Source organism: Salmo salar, chromosome ssa23 (genome assembly GCF_905237065.1).
Source record: "Salmo salar chromosome ssa23, Ssal_v3.1, whole genome shotgun sequence".
Lineage (NCBI taxonomy): Eukaryota > Metazoa > Chordata > Actinopteri > Salmoniformes > Salmonidae > Salmo > Salmo salar.
In genome coordinates this window covers 45672660-45690067 of record NC_059464.1, presented here as the reverse complement: position 1 = coordinate 45690067, position 17408 = coordinate 45672660, and the positions used below count along the sequence as shown (strand labels likewise).

General features: G+C 43.3%; 1 protein-coding gene across 1 annotated transcript in view; it reads right to left on the bottom strand.

Annotated features, from left to right (window-relative positions):
• Window positions 1-17408, bottom strand: part of LOC106584768 (anoctamin-9) — a 36498-nt gene that overhangs the window by 4635 nt on the left and 14455 nt on the right. The window contains exons 8-19 of the mRNA XM_014170315.2: window positions 16121-16255; window positions 15930-16023; window positions 8607-8667; window positions 7393-7475; window positions 7097-7201; window positions 5924-6088; window positions 5693-5729; window positions 5180-5291; window positions 3896-3953; window positions 3574-3671; window positions 1285-1481; window positions 571-723 (exon numbers count right to left, since the gene is read on the bottom strand). Of these exons, the coding sequence (XP_014025790.1) occupies window positions 571-723; window positions 1285-1481; window positions 3574-3671; window positions 3896-3953; window positions 5180-5291; window positions 5693-5729; window positions 5924-6088; window positions 7097-7201; window positions 7393-7475; window positions 8607-8667; window positions 15930-16023; window positions 16121-16255 (1298 nt within the window). The remainder of the gene's footprint in view (window positions 1-570; window positions 724-1284; window positions 1482-3573; window positions 3672-3895; window positions 3954-5179; window positions 5292-5692; window positions 5730-5923; window positions 6089-7096; window positions 7202-7392; window positions 7476-8606; window positions 8668-15929; window positions 16024-16120; window positions 16256-17408) is intronic.

Sequence of the window (17408 nt, the reverse complement as noted above, 5' to 3'; positions counted from 1 at the left end):
GTACACTGAGAAGACTTCGTTTATATTTAACCAGATTGTCAGATGTACACTGAGAAGACTTTGTTTATATTTAACCAGATTATCAGATGTACACTGAGAAGACTTCGTTTATATTTAACCAGATTGTCAGATGTACACTGTGAAGACTTTGTTTATATTTAACCAGATTATCAGATGTACACTGAGAAGACTTCGTTTATATTTAACCAGATTGTCAGATGTACACTGTGAAGACTTCGTTTATATTTAACCAGATTATCAGATGTACACTGTGAAGACTTTGTTTATATTTAACCAGATTATCAGATGTACACTGAGAAGACTTCGTTTATATTTAACCAGATTGTCAGATGTACACTGTGAAGACTTCGTTTATATTTAACCAGATTGTCAGATGTACACTGTGAAGACTTTGTTTATATTTAACCAGATTATCAGATGTACACTGAGAAGACTTCGTTTATATTTAACCAGATTGTCAGATGTACACTGTGAAGACTTCGTTTATATTTAACCAGATTATCAGATGTACACTGAGAAGACCTCTTTCATAAACGTTCTGGTTCTCACCGATGTCGTTGGTCTTCTTGGGTACCATCCTGCGCTCCAAACTGACCATCTTGATGGCGTCGAGGCGTATCTCTATGATGTTGTTGATCAAGGCCAGCAGGGGAGCCAAGGGGAACGCAGCCACAAAGATGGTGGTGAAACTGAACTGGAGAACTGGGGAGGGAACAAAACAATAACATTTAGTCTCAAACTAATTATGACTTCAATGACTTGTGCCCTCAAAGCATATGGCCTCTGTTCCAATATTCACACTAACGCACCACTTACAATGACTTGTACCCTCAAAGCATATGGCCTCTGTTCCAATATTCACACTAACGCACCACTTACAATGAGGCAATGTATTGGGCATGTGTAGCAGAAGGCATCCCTACTGACTTTAAAGTGAAATACCTTGGCTTTTCTGCATCAGTGAGAATTGATGGTGCTACTTGAGTGTGTTGTGTTGACCGGTTTGGGTGGAACTTCCACTCTCCGACACATGTATTCTGAGTGGTCCTATTAAGGTCATTTGGTAGAGAGCATGGCGACGCCAGGTTGGTGGGTTCGATTCCCGGGACCACCCATACGAACAATGTATGCAATGCATGCATCTTTGGATAAAAGAGTCTGCTAAATGGTATATCATTATATATGTTATACTAGTGTGGATATTAGAACAAACCTCTCAATAGACTGAACCCTGACCCCTTGCCCTGGTCATCTGTGACGTACCCATCTCCAGGAACTCATTGAAGAGGCTGAAAGAGTTCACGTCGTTGAGACGGTAGTTTCTTAGCCAATCACTGAGCTTGCAGATCTCACACAGCTCTTGCCACCGATTGGTCTGTTGGTCTTCCTTCTTGTAACAGTGGGGACACTTCCTCTGTAGCTTCTTAGTCCTCCGCCTCTTTAGCCACCTGTTGAACCAGCTGTACACAGAGACAGGAAACAGCTCTGAATGATAGACCTGAGCACTCAAATGGACAGACCATTCAATATAGGGTCATGGTCTGGTTTAGTGGGAGGTCTGCCAACCCCTGAGCACACATTGCTCTCGGAGGCAGCCCTTAGATCCTTGGTCCTAGCACTAACTTTTTGTATCACCTGTTTCATTCATGTCTATCCCAAATCTGTCCATAACAATAAGAAATGTAAATCAACTTTCTCTCAGCAGCAATGTACTTGATGTGTTGATGTGCTTGATGTGTTGATGTACTTGATGTGTTGATGTACTTGATGTGTTGTTGTGTTGATGTGTTGTTGTGTTGATGTGCTTGATGTGTTGATGTGTTGTTGTGTTGATGTGCTTGATGTGCTTGATGTGTTGATGTGCTTGATGTGTTGATGTGTTGTTGTGTTGATGTGTTGTTGTGTTGATGTGTTGTTGTGTTGATGTGTTGTGCTGATGTGTTGTTGTGTTGATGTGTTGATGTACTTAATGTGTTGATGTGTTGTTGTGTTGATGTGTTGATGTGCTTGATGTGTTGTTGTGTTGATGTGTTGATGTGTTGTTGTGTTGTTGTGTTGATGTGTTGTTGTGTTGATGTGTTGTTGTGTTGATGTGTTGTTGTGTTGTGTTGATGTGATGATGTGTTGTGTTGATGTGCTGATGTGTTGATGTGTTGATGTGTTGATGTGTTGTTGTGTTGATGTGTTGTTGTGTTGATGTGTTGTGCTGATGTGCTGTTGTGTTGATGTGTTGATGTGATGTGTTGTTGTGCTGTTGTGTTGTTGTGTTGATGTGCTGATGTGTTGATGTGATGTGTTGTTGTGTTGATGTGTTGATGTGTTGATGTGTTGATGTGTTGTTGTGTTGATGTGTTGTTGTGTTGATGTGTTGTGCTGATGTGCTGTTGTGTTGTTGTGTTGATGTGATGATGTGTTGATGTGTTGTGTTGATGTGCTGATGTGTTGATGTGATGTGTTGTTGTGTTGATGTGTTGTTGTGTTTATGTGTTTATGTGTTGATGTGTTGATGTGCTGATGTGCTGATGTGTTGTTGTGTTGTTGTGTTGTTGTGTTGATGTGTTGATGTGTTGTTGTGTTGATGTGTTGTTGTGTTGATGTGCTGATGTGTTGTTGTGTTGATGTGTTGATGTGTTGTTGTGTTGATGTGCTGATGTGTTGATGTGATGATGTGTTGTGTTGATGTGTTGTTGTGTTGATGTGTTGATGTGTTGTGTTGATGTGTTGTGTTGATGTGTTGATGTGTTGTTGTGTTGATGTGTTGTTGTGTTGATGTGTTGTGCTGTTGTGTTGTTGTGTTGTTGTGTTGTTGTGTTGATGTGTTGTGCTGATGTGCTGATGTGCTGATGTGTTGATGTGTTGTTGTGTTGATGTGTTGATGTGTTGATGTGTTGTTGTGTTGATGTGTTGATGTGTTGTTGTGCTGATGTGTTGTTGTGTTGATGTGTTGATGTGTTGATGTGCTGATGTGTTGATGTGCTGATGTGCTGATGTGTTGATGTGTTGTTGTGTTGATGTTTTGATGTGTTGTGCTGATGTGTTGATGTGTTGTTGTGTTGTTGTGTTGATGTGTTGTTGTGTTGATGTTTTGATGTGTTGTGCTGATGTGCTGATGTGTTGTTGTGTTGATGTGTTGTGCTGATGTGCTGTTGTGTTGTTGTGTTGTTGTGTTGATGTGTTGTTGTGTTGTTGTGTTGATGTGTTGATGTGTTGATGTGTTGTGTTGATGTGTTGATGTGTTGATGTGTTGTTGTGTTGATGTGTTGATGTGTTGTTGTGTTGATGTGTTGATGTGTTGTTGTGTTGATGTGTTGATGTGTTGTTGTGTTGTTGTGTTGATGTGTTGTTGTGTTGATGTGTTGTTGTGTTGATGTGCTGATGTGTGGATGTGATGTGTTGTTGTGTTGTTGTGCTGATGTGTTGATGTGTTGATGTGTTGTTGTGCTGATGTGTTGTTGTGTTGATGTGTTGATGTGTGTATGTGTTGATGTGTTGATGTGTTGTTGTGTTGATGTGTTGATGTGTTGATGTGTTGTTGTGTTGATGTAGACTTACGGACCACCGAACTCAAAGACGTTGCTGATGGTTTGTTTCAGAACCATAATGATGGCCATCTGGATGAAAAGGTCTGTGAGGCAGCCACTGGGGTGGCACTGCACGGGGACGACACGGGGACGACACGGGGACGACACGGGGACGACACGGGGACGACACGGGGACGACACGGGGACAACACGGGAATGACACGGGAATGACACAGGAATGACAAAGGAAGAACATACAGCATTTAGTTAGGATCAGGTAATTTTCTAACTCCCATTTCAACAGTATTTGTGAAGGATAATCAAATTGTTAGAAATGTTCCTGGATTCCTCACCTCCTCCAGCCTCCACTTCCCTGCTATCCGCACGTAGCCACCGGGGTGTCCATTTATCCTGAGAAGAGCAACCAACATGTCACTACTCTTAGCTTCAACCAACATATCACTACTGTTAACTTCAACCAACATGTCACTACTGTTAACTTCAACCAACATGTCACTACTGTTAACTTCAACCAACATGTCACTACTGTTAACTTCAACCAACATGTCACTACTGTTAACTTCAACCAACATGTCACTACTGTTAACTTCAACCAACATGTCACTACTGTTAACTTCAACCAACATGTCACTACTGTTAACTTCAACCAACATGTCACTACTGTTAACTTCAACCAACATATCACTACTCTTAGCTTCAACCAACATATCACTACTCTTAACTTCAACCAACATGTCACTACTCTTAGCTTCAACCAACATGTCACTACTCTTAGCTTCAACCAACATGTCACTACTGTTAACTTCAACCAACATGTCACTACTCTTAACTTCAACCAACATGTCACTACTCTTAACTTCAACCAACATGTCACTACTGTTAACTTCAACCAACATGTCACTACTGTTAACTTCAACCAACATATCATTACTCTTAACTTCAACCAACATGTCACTACTCTTAGCTTCAACCAACATATCACTACTCTTAGCTTCAACCAACATATCACTACTCTTAGCTTCAACCAACATGTCACTACTGTTAACTTCAACCAACATGTCACTACTCTTAGCTTCAACCAACATATCACTACTCTTAACTTCAACAAACATGTTACTACTCTTAGCTTCAACCAACATATCACTACTCTTAGCTTCAACCAACATATCACTACTCTTAGCTTCAACCAACATATCACTACTCTTAGCTTCAACCAACATGTCACTACTCTTCACTTCAACCAACATATCATTACTGTTAACTTCAACCAACATGTCACTACTCTTAACTTCAACAAACATGTTACTACTCTTAACTTCAACCAACATGTCACTACTCTTAGCTTCAACCAACATATCACTACTCTTCACTTCAACCAACATGGCACTACTCTTAACTTTATTGACAAAGTGTTATATGCACACCTATGATTTATTCAGCTGCTCGGGGAGAGAAATCTGATCAACAAAAAGGAATAAACTCCAGCACACTGTCGATCTTTAGGATGCTCCACAAACAATGTAATGGAACTCAAACCTCTCAGGCTGTTTCTTTCTCTTCCCTAAGTTCACAAACACTCTTCATCATACCAGACGAATAGACTATAGAGATCTCACCTGCCCAGGAAGAAGGCAACGTAGAAGAGAGAGGAGAAGAGGGTGAAGAACTGGAAGGTGAACATCTTGACGGTGAAGCTTCTCTCAGAGGCAGCAAATGACTGATTCTCCTCTGAAAGACAAACCAAATGTGAACCCTTGTAAATCATAACTACACCACATGATGACAGTCTACAGAGTAACTATGAAAATCCAGTCCCTCCAGGATTCTTGAGATTCTGTGATCACAAAATGTTTTGCAAAACCAACAATTCCCCACATATTATGCGAGGCTTGCAAATCTGACAAATCATGGAACTATTTCCGCATAATATGGTTCAATCAAGCCACACGTCAACAAACCTTTTCCCTCCGTCAGCGCATTTTCGCAACAAATTGGACAAAATCCTTGCATATTGCCATGCAAAATATCCGAATTGCCGCAGCAAATCAAGCATTTTTTGCACGCAAATATCACCAAAACAACTCCCCGCGAACTGAAAAGTACTTTGAATCATGTAAAATGTCACCAACCTATATCACAGAGTTTCAGCGACACAATCCTGTTGACCTACAAAGATAGAAGAACACAGTCAGATAAAGGGTAAAGGGTAAATGGTCAAATTACTAGCAGGATTACAGACAGGGAAATAGCCATGGGCCACACTCAACTGATCAATCTGTACACACACACACACACACACACACACACACACACACACACACACACACACACACACACACACACACACACACAGTGTGTACCCGTGTCATAATGGTGATGGTGAAGTAGTGTAGCACTGCTCCTAGTATCACAGCGGCCGTGTTGGAGTGGTCACTCAGGAACTCCCATGATCCTTCAGCCAACATCACCGTGGCAACCACCCGGAACACCACCAGGGCATGGGCCAGGCCGATGATCAGCAGCAGCTATAAAGACATTCTCTTTAGGAAATACTGCTCAGAACTGTCCTTATATGGAGCTGTCCCGATACTGCTCAGAACTGCCCTTATATGGAGCTGTCCCGATACTGCTCAGAACTGTCCCTGTACGGAGCTGTCTTGATACTGCTCAGAACTGTCCCTGTACGGAGCTGTCCCGATACTGCTCAGAACTGTCCCTGTACGGAGCTGTCCTGATACTGCTCAGAACTGTCCCTGTACGGAGCTGTCTTGATACTGCTCAGAACTGTCCTTATATGGAGCTGCCTTGATACTGCTCAGAACTGTCCTTATATGGAGCTGTCTTGATACTGCTCAGAACTGTCCCTGTACGGAGCTGTCCCAATACTGCTCAGAACTGTCCTTATATGGAGCTGTCTTGATACTGCTCAGAACTGTCCTTATATGGAGCTGTCCCAATACTGCTCAGAACTGTCCTTATATGGAGCTGTCTTGATACTGCTCAGAACTGTCCTTATATGGAGCTGTCCCGATACTGCTCAGAACTGTCCCTGTACGGAGTTGTCTTGATACTGCTCAGAACTGTCCTTATATGGAGCTGTCTTGATACTGCTCAGAACTGTCCTTATATGGAGCTGTCCCAATACTGCTCAGAACTGTCACTATATGGAGCTGTCCCGATACTGCTCAGAACTGTCCCTATATGGAGCTGTCTTGATACTGCTCAGAACTGTCACTATATGGAGCTGTCCCGATACTGCTCAGAACTGTCCTTATATTGAGCTGTCCCAATACTGCTCAGAACTGCCCTTATATGGAGCTGTCTTGATACTGCTCAGAACTGTCCCTGTACGGAGCTGTCTTGATACTGCTCAGAACTGTCCCTATATGGAGCTGTCTTGATACTGCTCAGAACTGTCCCTGTACGGAACTGTCTTGAGATGAAGCCAGATTCCTCTTTAGACCATGCGTTGTGGGCCAGATGTACCCTTTCAAACTGGTTTCAAACAAGCCATTTGTAAAATAGGCACTCACTATAAGAGTGACCAGGATTAGGACCAGGGTGCTGCGTAGGTAGGAGTGCTTGTGTTCCTTAGGCGCACATTCTGCATTGTTCACTATCTCCAGGATCAGCTCCTCCTACAGATAGAGGAACATAGGGCTATTATAACACTCGCTCGACAACAATCCCACCAGTTTCACAGGGCCCTATTCCAAGGGGTTCGGTCGGGACATATACAGATAGCTCTACCTATTTTCTTTAAATATATATTTTTTAAAGATCAGAAAACAAAAGTTGACCAAAAAGAATGTTTTTAGCGGGACCATACCTCCTCCTCACACCAGTCGAACACCTTCCATTCACATGTATAGGAGGCTCTGTGTCGTTTCCAGAACTCCAGGAACAAGGTGGCTGGAGAAACAACAACAGCAGTACTGTATCTCAGCGCTAAAACCATAACGTATCTGTAAGGTACTACCGTATGCAAGACTACCCCATAATAACATATCTTTAAGACTACCCCATAATAACATATCTGTAAGGTACTACCATATGCAAGACTACCCCATAATAACATATCTGTAAGGTACTACCATATGCAAGACTACCCCATAATAACATATCTGTAAGGTACTACCATATGCAAGACTACCCCATAATAACATATCTGTAAGGTACTACCATATGCAAGACTACCCCATAATAACATATCTGTAAGGTACTACCATATGCAAGACTACCCCATAATAACATATCTGTAAGGTACTACCATATGCAAGACTACCCCATAATAACATATCTGTAAGGTACTACCGTATGCAAGACTACCCCATAATAACATATCTGTAAGGTACTACCATATGCAAGACTACCCCATAATAACATATCTGTAAGGTACTACCATATGCAAGACTACCCCATCTTTAAGGTACTACCATATGCAAGAATACCCCATAATAACATATCTTTAAGACTTCCCGATAATAACATAAAAACAACAACATGGGAGATGTTTTAAAGACATTGATAGAATCATCCTAGCCTGGTTCCAGATCTGTGTCTGCTATCTGGCCAACACCTTGTCACTCATTGTCACACCAAACGTCAAGACAATTCCAGGAGTTAGCAAGAGAGCAGAAACAAACTGGTAACCAATGATTCCTATTAGTACAGGTGTAGGATCTTAATTTGTTGCTGGGAATTTTCAGATGAGAAATGCAGATGAGCTTCGTGATTTACATAAATTCAATGAAAACCCACACTAACACATGGTTATATTAACAGTATTCCACTTTTCATGTAACTTCATTTTGACCCAAACGCAGATCAAGCAACATTATCGACTGAACGTTAAAATATTTTTGCTGCAAGATTATTTAGTTGCAACAATACAGGTCAAATTGAGATCCTACATCTGTAGCTTTCTCAGCACTGAAAACATAACATATCTTTAGAGAACTACTGGAGTATATAGGACTCACCCCATAATGCCATGAACATAGTATACATATATTTAAGGTAATACCATATATATAGACTCACTCCATACTGCCATGAACATAGCAAACATAACTGTCCCCTCGTTGTCAAATAGGATGCTGACCTGTAGAGAAAGAGACTACACTTGTTAGAAACCAGTTCCACAACACATATTTTTGTAGTGTACACACGCACACCAGTTGTGAGTTTGGTGTCAAAAGAAGGATGCATAGACAGAAAATAACCTCATACCTACTGTCAAAATATGGTGCTGGATATTTGATTTAATGGGTCTTTTTTTTTTGCTTCCACTGGTCAACGACATCATGAACTCTACCAAGCACAAGGACATTTTAGCCAAAAAACCTGCTTGCCTCTTCCAGTAGGCTGAATCTTTTGGCCGCAAGTGGATCTTCCAGCAAGACAATAGCCCCCAAGCACACATCAAAATCTATAAAGAACATTTTGCAATGGGCATCTCAGTCTTCAGACTTGAACCCCATTGAAAACATGGGGGTTTGAATTGAAAAGGGCAGTCAGTCTATAAGCACAAACCGAAGGGTATCCAGGCTCTGGAAAGATGATGTATGACGGTCTAAGATCCCTCACAATGTGAAAGCAAAAAATACGGCAGACAGAGTGGGAGGCTCGTCACATCTCCAATCTCATAAAAAAAATTATAGAAAAAAAAGCTCAATGTTGTTATCCTTGCAAGTATTGAAAACAGGAGTATCAATCATTTTTTTAACTATCCCTTTGAGAAGTTGTTTTTATTACTTGTTTAACAAAATATCTTTCCCTGAGCAATTGTATTAGCACAAAAGAGTATAATCTTGAAATTTTTTGGAGCATACAATATAGCTCAGTATTTGTTGTATTTATTTTTCATTTTTGCTCATCTTTGTCAAGGGTGGCAATAACTTTGGAGGTTACTGTATTTAAATATTATGGTTTCAGCTGAATGGGATAATCCTTTTCACATGAACCTGAATTGTAGTTTCCTCTGTAATCACATGGTAATAAGCTTTAAAAAAAAAAAAAAATAGACCCACTCCAATTTGCATACCACCCCAACAGATCCACAGATGATTCAATCTCTATTGCTCTCCACACTGCCCTTTCCCACCTGGACAAAAGGAACACCTATGTGAGAATGCTATTCATTGACTACAGCTCACTGTTCAACACCATAGTGCCCTCAAAGCTCATCAATAAGCTAAGGACCCCGGGACTAAACACCTCCCTCTGCAACTGGATCCTGGACTTACTGACGGGCCGCCCCCAGGTGGTAAGGTTAGGTAACAACACATCTGCCACGCTGATCCTCAACACGGGGGCCCCTCAAGGGTGCGTGCTCAGTCTCCTCCTGTACTCCCTGCTCACTCATGACTGCATGGCCAGGCACGACTTCAACACCGTCATTAAGTTTACGGATGACACAACAGTGGTAGGCCTGATCACCGAAAACAACGAGACAACCTATAGGGAGGAGGTCAGAGACCTGGCCGTGTGGTGCCAAGACAACAACCTCTCCCTCAATGTGATCAAGATCAAGGAGATGATTGTGGACTACAGGAAAAGGATGACCGAGCACGCCCCCATTCTCATCGACGAGGCTGCAGTGGAGCAGGTTGAGAACTTCAAGTTCCTTGGTGTCCACATCAACAACAAACTAACACGGTCCAAGCACACCAAGACAGTCGTGAAGAGGGCGCGACAAAACCTATTCCCCCTCAGGAGACTGAAAAGATTTGGCATGGGTCCTCAGATCCTCAAAAGGTTCTACAGCTGCACCATCAAGAGCATCCTGACTGGTTGCATTACTGCCTGCGTACGGCCCAGTACATCACTGGGGCCAAGCTTCCTGCCATGCAGGACCTCTACACCAGGTGGTGTCAGAGGAAGGCCACCCTAGTCATGGACTGTTCTCTCTGCTACCGCACAGAAAGCGTAACCAGAGCGCCAATTGTAGGTCCAAAAGGCTTCTTAACAGTTTCTATCCCCAAGCCACAAGACTCCTGAACAGCTAATCAAAGGGCTACCCAGACCCCTCTTTTACGCTGCTGCTACTCACTGTTTATTATGTATGCATAGTCACTTTCACTCTACCTATATGTACATAGTACCTCAATTACCTCAACTAACCGGTGCCCCCAGACATTGACTCTATAACAGTACCCCTGTATATTGCCTTGCTATTGTTATTTTACTGCTGCTGTTAAATTATTTGTTTTATTTAAATTATTTGTAAATTATTTGTTTTATTTTCAATTTTTTTCTTAACACTTTTTTTTCTTAAAACTTGAAGAATTACTGGTTAAGGGCTTGTCAGTAAGCATTTCACTGTAAGGTCTACACTTGTTGTATTCGGGGCATGTGACAAATATAATTTGATTTGAAAGAAATACAATAACATAAAACATATTTCATATTAAATATTTAAAGATGTATTGCACTTTGAGAATTGTGAATTCTCGCTGTTTTACCTATATTGAAATGTAAAATCCAAACCATTTACTTCTTAAAACATTAAACGGCAAATGCTTTTTGAAAACTCTTGGAGAAATTAACTCATGCTCATTAAAGAAATGTAAATGAAATCTACAGGTATCTAAAATTGAAATAATTAATATGGTATTTGTTTCTTTATAGAGACCATATATTATCATCTTTATTCTGTGATTCATGTGGATAATTCCATATCAAAACCTATGCAAAGTCTTCAGCTACAGCTCTCATCAAATAGTTTTGCCAACAACAATTGCAAACACTGATCCCAGCAAATAAGGGCACGAAAACCACGAATTTAATTTTCTCAACGCTGTAGACCCAGAGATACAAAATAATTATACTACCATTTTAAAGCCTGCAAAATATCTTTGGTTTCTCACTCAAAACAAGTAGCCTTTCACACCTTGCAGAAACCAATTTCTTGCGTGAAACACTGCCCAGGATTGTCATGTTAGGTACCCACCAGTCACATCTGGTTTCTCACCAACACTGACACAGTTAACCTCTACACCTGTTCTATCAGGCACCTGTCTCTAGAGCCCTTGGCCAATCAGGAATCTACCTGTCGGCAGAAAATAAATGTGGGGTGCCGGCGAGGACAGGAATCGAACAGGCTCACTGAGCGGGACGTCTGCTTCTTCTCCCTGCTAAGACTGACTCTACACACACACTCACACACACACACTAGTAGGACACTTTACGCAAAGGAACCTAAGCTCTGCTGTCTTGGAAAGGAGTCAAATAAATTGTGACTCTGGGATTGGTACTTAAGAACAAGTACTTCAACTACTAGCGCTACAGTAACTACATCATGGACTCCAGGGCCTACACAGACAACCTACTCATCAAACCCAGACCGACACTGAGGATGACCTTACACAGACAACCAACTAACCAAATCCAGACCCAACACTGAGGACGACCTTCCCCAGACAACCTACTCACCAAACCCAGACCCACCAAACCCAGACCGAACACTGAGGACGACCTTACCCAGACAACCTACTCACCAAACCCAGACCCACCAAACCCAGACCCAACACTGAGGACGACCTTACCCAGACAACCAACTCACCAAATCCAGACCCAACACTGAGGACAACCTTACCCAGACAACCAGCTCACCAAACTCAGACCCGACACCGAGGACGACCTTACCCAGACAACCTACTCACCAAACCCAGACCCGACACTGAGGACGACCTTAACCAGACAACCTACTCACCAAACCCAGACCCAACACTGAGGACAACCTTACCGCTATCTCCATAGCAGTGCAAGACACCCAAAGAACAGAAAATCGTTGCATGCATGCAAGGCAGTAGTATTTACAAGTCATTACAGAGGACAGAATGGCTCCTCCCTTGGGCTGGTCTCCCTGGAGACGCCCTTCGACATCATAAAGCTGCTGTCTGAGAACATTCCTCCAGCCACCCCCAGGAGGCGCTAGACATGATCATCAAGCTGTTGCCCATCTCCCCCCTCTGTCCCCCAAAACTCTCTTCCCCTTCACATCCAGTGCGGACAACTACGAAAAACAACATCTTCCACTCCCTGCTCTCCCAGAAGTGGTCCACAGAGACAGGCTTCCTGAGGCTCTACCACTGAGCAGACTCTACCCTAAAGCGATCCCTGTGCCGAGCAGTCCAGCCTAGTGTACTTTGACTCCTACACAAACTCCCCTCCAGAGAGATAAAGGAATGATTACCAGTTAAATCTGGGAGCCCCTGAAGCCACCCAGCACAAGTCATCTGAGCTGCTCATGTTTTACCTCAAGAAATGGCCAGTTCTACCCCATTTCCCTCCAGGGGTGGCAAGCTCTGCTAGCCTGTCCTCCAACCATGTCAAGACAGTGGTCATGGCAGTGTTTGAGAACGACAAGAGTTAAGAGATCCAGCTGAGGTGCTGGAATTACTGGCACGCACAGCAGCTGACCGTTACGCAAAGGGTCATTGACATCACCGACTACAAAGAGGTCTTCGGTGGCATCTTCCATGTGGAAGAAGTGGCCTTCAATGCTCTGTCCGTCATTTGGAACCCCAATGAGGAAGCCACGATGTACATTGGCATCAACTCTCTGAGCACAGACTTCTCCTCTCAACCTACAGATCAACACCTACAATTTCAGCACCAAGCCTCATCCACAGAGCGGCCTGCGAGGTCAACATTTTCTGTGATAAGGGTGCAGAGAGGAAGATGAGGGAAGATGGGCAAGAGGAGCAAGAGGAGGGCCAAGAGGAGGGGCACGACACCAGCTCCATGACAGTACCTTCTCAAGACCCTGGAGGACCACGTCACCAGCTCCATGACAGCACCTTCTCAAGACCCTGGAGGACCACGTCACCAGCTCCATGACAGCACCTTCTCAAGACCCTGGAGGACCACGTCACCAGCTCCATGACAGTACCTTCTCAAGACCCTGGGTGACCACGCCCCCAACCCTGTCCTCTTCATCCCAGAGATGCAGCCCTGCGGCCTTGCAACCCCCGCCCACCACAACAATGGAGGAGATTGAAAGGACCTCTCTGAAGAGACTGTACCCTGATAGTTGACCAGAGTGGTGGTAGCCCACCACCAAGCAAGCAGGCCAGATGGGAGGAGCAACAGAGAGTACTCCTGTATGTGAGAACAGAGTCTGAGGAGGTGTTCGATGAGCTCATGCTCAACACCCCAACTCTGAAAGGCCTGAGAAAAGTCATTTCTGAAAAGTATGGCCTACAGGAGGACACCATTGGGAAAATCTAGTTGTAATAGTATAACACAGTAGTAGTAGTAGTATAATGCAGTAGTAGTCATACAATACTGCAGCAGTAGAAATAGTATACTGCAGTAGTAGTAATAGTATAATGCAGTAGTAGTAATACTATACTGCAGTAGTAGTAGTAGTAATAGTACAATGCAGTAGTACTAATACTATACTACAGTACTAGTAATAGTATAACGCAGTAGTAGTAATAGTATACTGCAGTAGTAGTAACAGTATACTACAGTAGTAGTAATAGTATACTACAGTAGTAGTAATAGTATAACGCAGTAGTAGTAATAGTATACTGCAGTAGTAGTAATAGTATACTACAGTAGTAGTAATAGTATACTACAGTAGTAGTAATAATATAATGCAGTAGTCTGCCTGTTAGTTCACAGCCTGATGTATTGTGTAACCATAGAAATTCTTCCCTTTATCCACTGTGCTAAAACCACTTAGTTTCAGATCAACCCTGTCAACATCTTTCAGTTGAGTTTTTACATTTTTCTTTGTATGTTTTTGCAACATTTCAACATTGCTCTAGCTCCTGTAAAATGGATCGATCTTACAGACAGTGAGCCACGTGGCCGTGGCTTGCTACTGTATATAAAGCAGGCAGACAGGCATCGAAGCATTCAGTTACTGTTGTATTGAACGTTAGAATGGGCAAAACTAGTGACCTAAGCAACTTTGAGCGTCGTCTGATCATCAGTATCAGTATCTCAGAAACTGCTGCCCTCCTGGGCTTTTCACGCACGACAATGTCTAGGGTTTACCGAGAATGGTACAACAAACAAAAAATAACATCCAGTCAGCACCAGTCCTGTGGGTGAAAACAGCTCGTTGAAGAGAGGTGGAAGGAGAATGGCAGGAATCATGCAAGCTAACAGGCGGGCCACAAACAGACAAATAACGGCACAGTACAACAGTGGTGTGTAGAACAGCATCTCAGAACACACAACTCGACGGTCCTTGTCACGGATGGTTATTACAGCAGACGACCACACCGGGTTTCACTCCTATCAGCTAAAAACAAGAAGAAGTGGCTCCAGTGGGCACGTCATCACCAACACTGGACAACTGAGGAGTGGAAAAACATTACCTGGTCCGACAGATACCAGTTCCTGTTGCGTCATGCTGATGGCAGAGTCAGGATTTGGCATAAGCAGCATGAGTCCATAGCCCCGTCCTGCCTGGTGTCAACGGTACAGGCTGGTGGTGGTGGTGGTGTAATGGTGTGGGAATGTTTTCCTGGAACACGTTAGGTCCCTTGATACCAGATAAGTAACGATTGAACGCCACAGTGTATCTGAACATTGTTGCTGACCAAACCCAATAGAGTATCATTGGGATGAGATGAAACGGGCTGTTGGCAGCGTGAATGTACCAATCTGCAGCAAATGTGTGATGCCATCTCGTCAGCATGAACCAACATCCCTGTGGAACGTTTCCGACACCTTGCAGAATCCATGCTGTGAAGGCTCCCGAGTGGGTCAGCAGTCTAAGGCACTGCATTACAGTGCTGAGGCTCCACTACAGCCTGGGGTTCGATTCCAGACGGATGTGACTGGGAGCTCCAGGGGCAGGGCACAATTGGCCCAGCGTCGTCTGTGTTAGGGGAGGGTTTGGCCGGGGGGGCTTTCCTTGGCTCTAGCGACTCCTAGTGGCGGGCTGGGCGCCTGCAAGCTGACGTCTGTTGTCAGTCGAATGGTGTTTCATCCGACACATTGGTGCTGCTGGCTTCGGCGTTAAGCGAGCAGTATGTTAAGAAGCAGCACGGCCTGGCGTGTTTCGGAGGACACATGTATCAACCTTCGCAGCGTTGAGACAAGATCATAACTACCAATTGAATATCACTAAATTTGGGAATAATTGCACCCCCCACCCCTCAAAAAATACAATTATCCATGTGCTGAACAATTCAGGCTGTTCTGGAGGCAAATGCTTTTGTATTGATACTTGTCGAGTTTTATTGTTTTTCGAAGAAAATATATTTTTTTTACTAATGAGTGAGTGAGCACGTGAGTGAGCGAGTGAGTGAGCGAGTGAGTGAGCGAGTGAGTGAGCGAGTGAGTGAGTGAGCGAGTGAGTGAGCGAGTGAGTGAGTGAGTGAGTGAGTGAGTGAGTACCTTGGCATAGAGGCAGGTATCGCTGAGTAGCCACACTTTGCATCTCTTGTCACACAGCGGACACATGATCGTGTTAGACTCACACACCTCCTTTCTACAAGAAAAACATTATTAACCAGGTGGATGCCTACATATAGGTTATTACATAGTAATATTACACACAGAGAACACACACACACACACACACTCACATAAGTGGCGAGGTGTTGTAGAAAGCCAGCGCGTAGAGGAAGACAACGACCCCTAACAGAGAAGCAGGGAGCAACAGAAGGGTGTACCAGCCCAGCCACAGGTAGTACAGAGCCACCTTCTCTCCAAAGTAGTTCCTGACAGGGACGAGATAAAGACAGACAGGTGTCGAGATAAAGACAGACAGGTGTTGTTCCTGAGTTGTTCCTGAGCGACACATGCAACACAGCTGAGTTGTTCCTGAGCGACACATGCAACACAGCTGAGTTGTTCCTGAGCGACACATGCAACACAGCTGAGTTGTTCCTGAGCGACACATGCAACACAGCTGAGTTGTTCCTGAGCGACACATGCAACATGATTGAAGTAGAGCCTTGAATAGAACATTGTTTCTCTAAAAACACAGGTCCAGGTAAAGGGGCATACAGTGCATTCGGAAAGTATTCAGACCCCTTAACTTTTTCCACATTTTGTTACGTTACAGCCTTATTCTAAAATTGATTAAATTGTTGTTTTTTCTCCTCATCAATCTACACAGAATACCACATAATGACAAAGCAAAAACAGGATTATTGAATCTTTTTGCAAATGTATTAAAAACTAAAAACAGAAATACCTTATTTACATAAGTATTCAGACCCTTTGCTATGAGACTCAAAATTGAGCTCAGGTGCATCCTGTTTCCATTGATCATCCTTGAGATGTTTCTACAACTTGACTGGAGTCCACCAGTGGTAAATTCAATTGAAACAGACCTAACATCACTGATGGGTTGGCCCTGGAGACAGACCTAACTAATCTAACATCACTGATGGGTTGGCCCTGGAGACAGACCTAACTAACCTAACATCACTGATGGGTTGGCCCTGGAAACAGACCTAACTAATCTAACATCACTGATGGGTTAGCCCTGGAAACAGACCTAACTAATCTAACATCACTGATGGGTTGGCCCTGGAAACAGACCTAACTAATCTAACATCACTGATGGGTTAGCCCTGGAAACAGACCTAACTAACCTAACATCACTGATGGGTTAGCCCTGGAAACAGACCTAACTAACCTAACATCACTGATGGGTTAGCCCTGGAAACAGACCTAACTAATCTAACATCACTGATGGGTTAGCCCTGGAAACAGACCTAACTAATCTAACATCACTGATGGGTTAGCCCTGGAAACAGACCTAACTAATCTAACATCACTGATGGGTTGGCCCTGGAAACAGACCTAACTAATCTAACATCACTGATGGGTTGGCCCTGGAAACAGACCTAACATCACTGATGG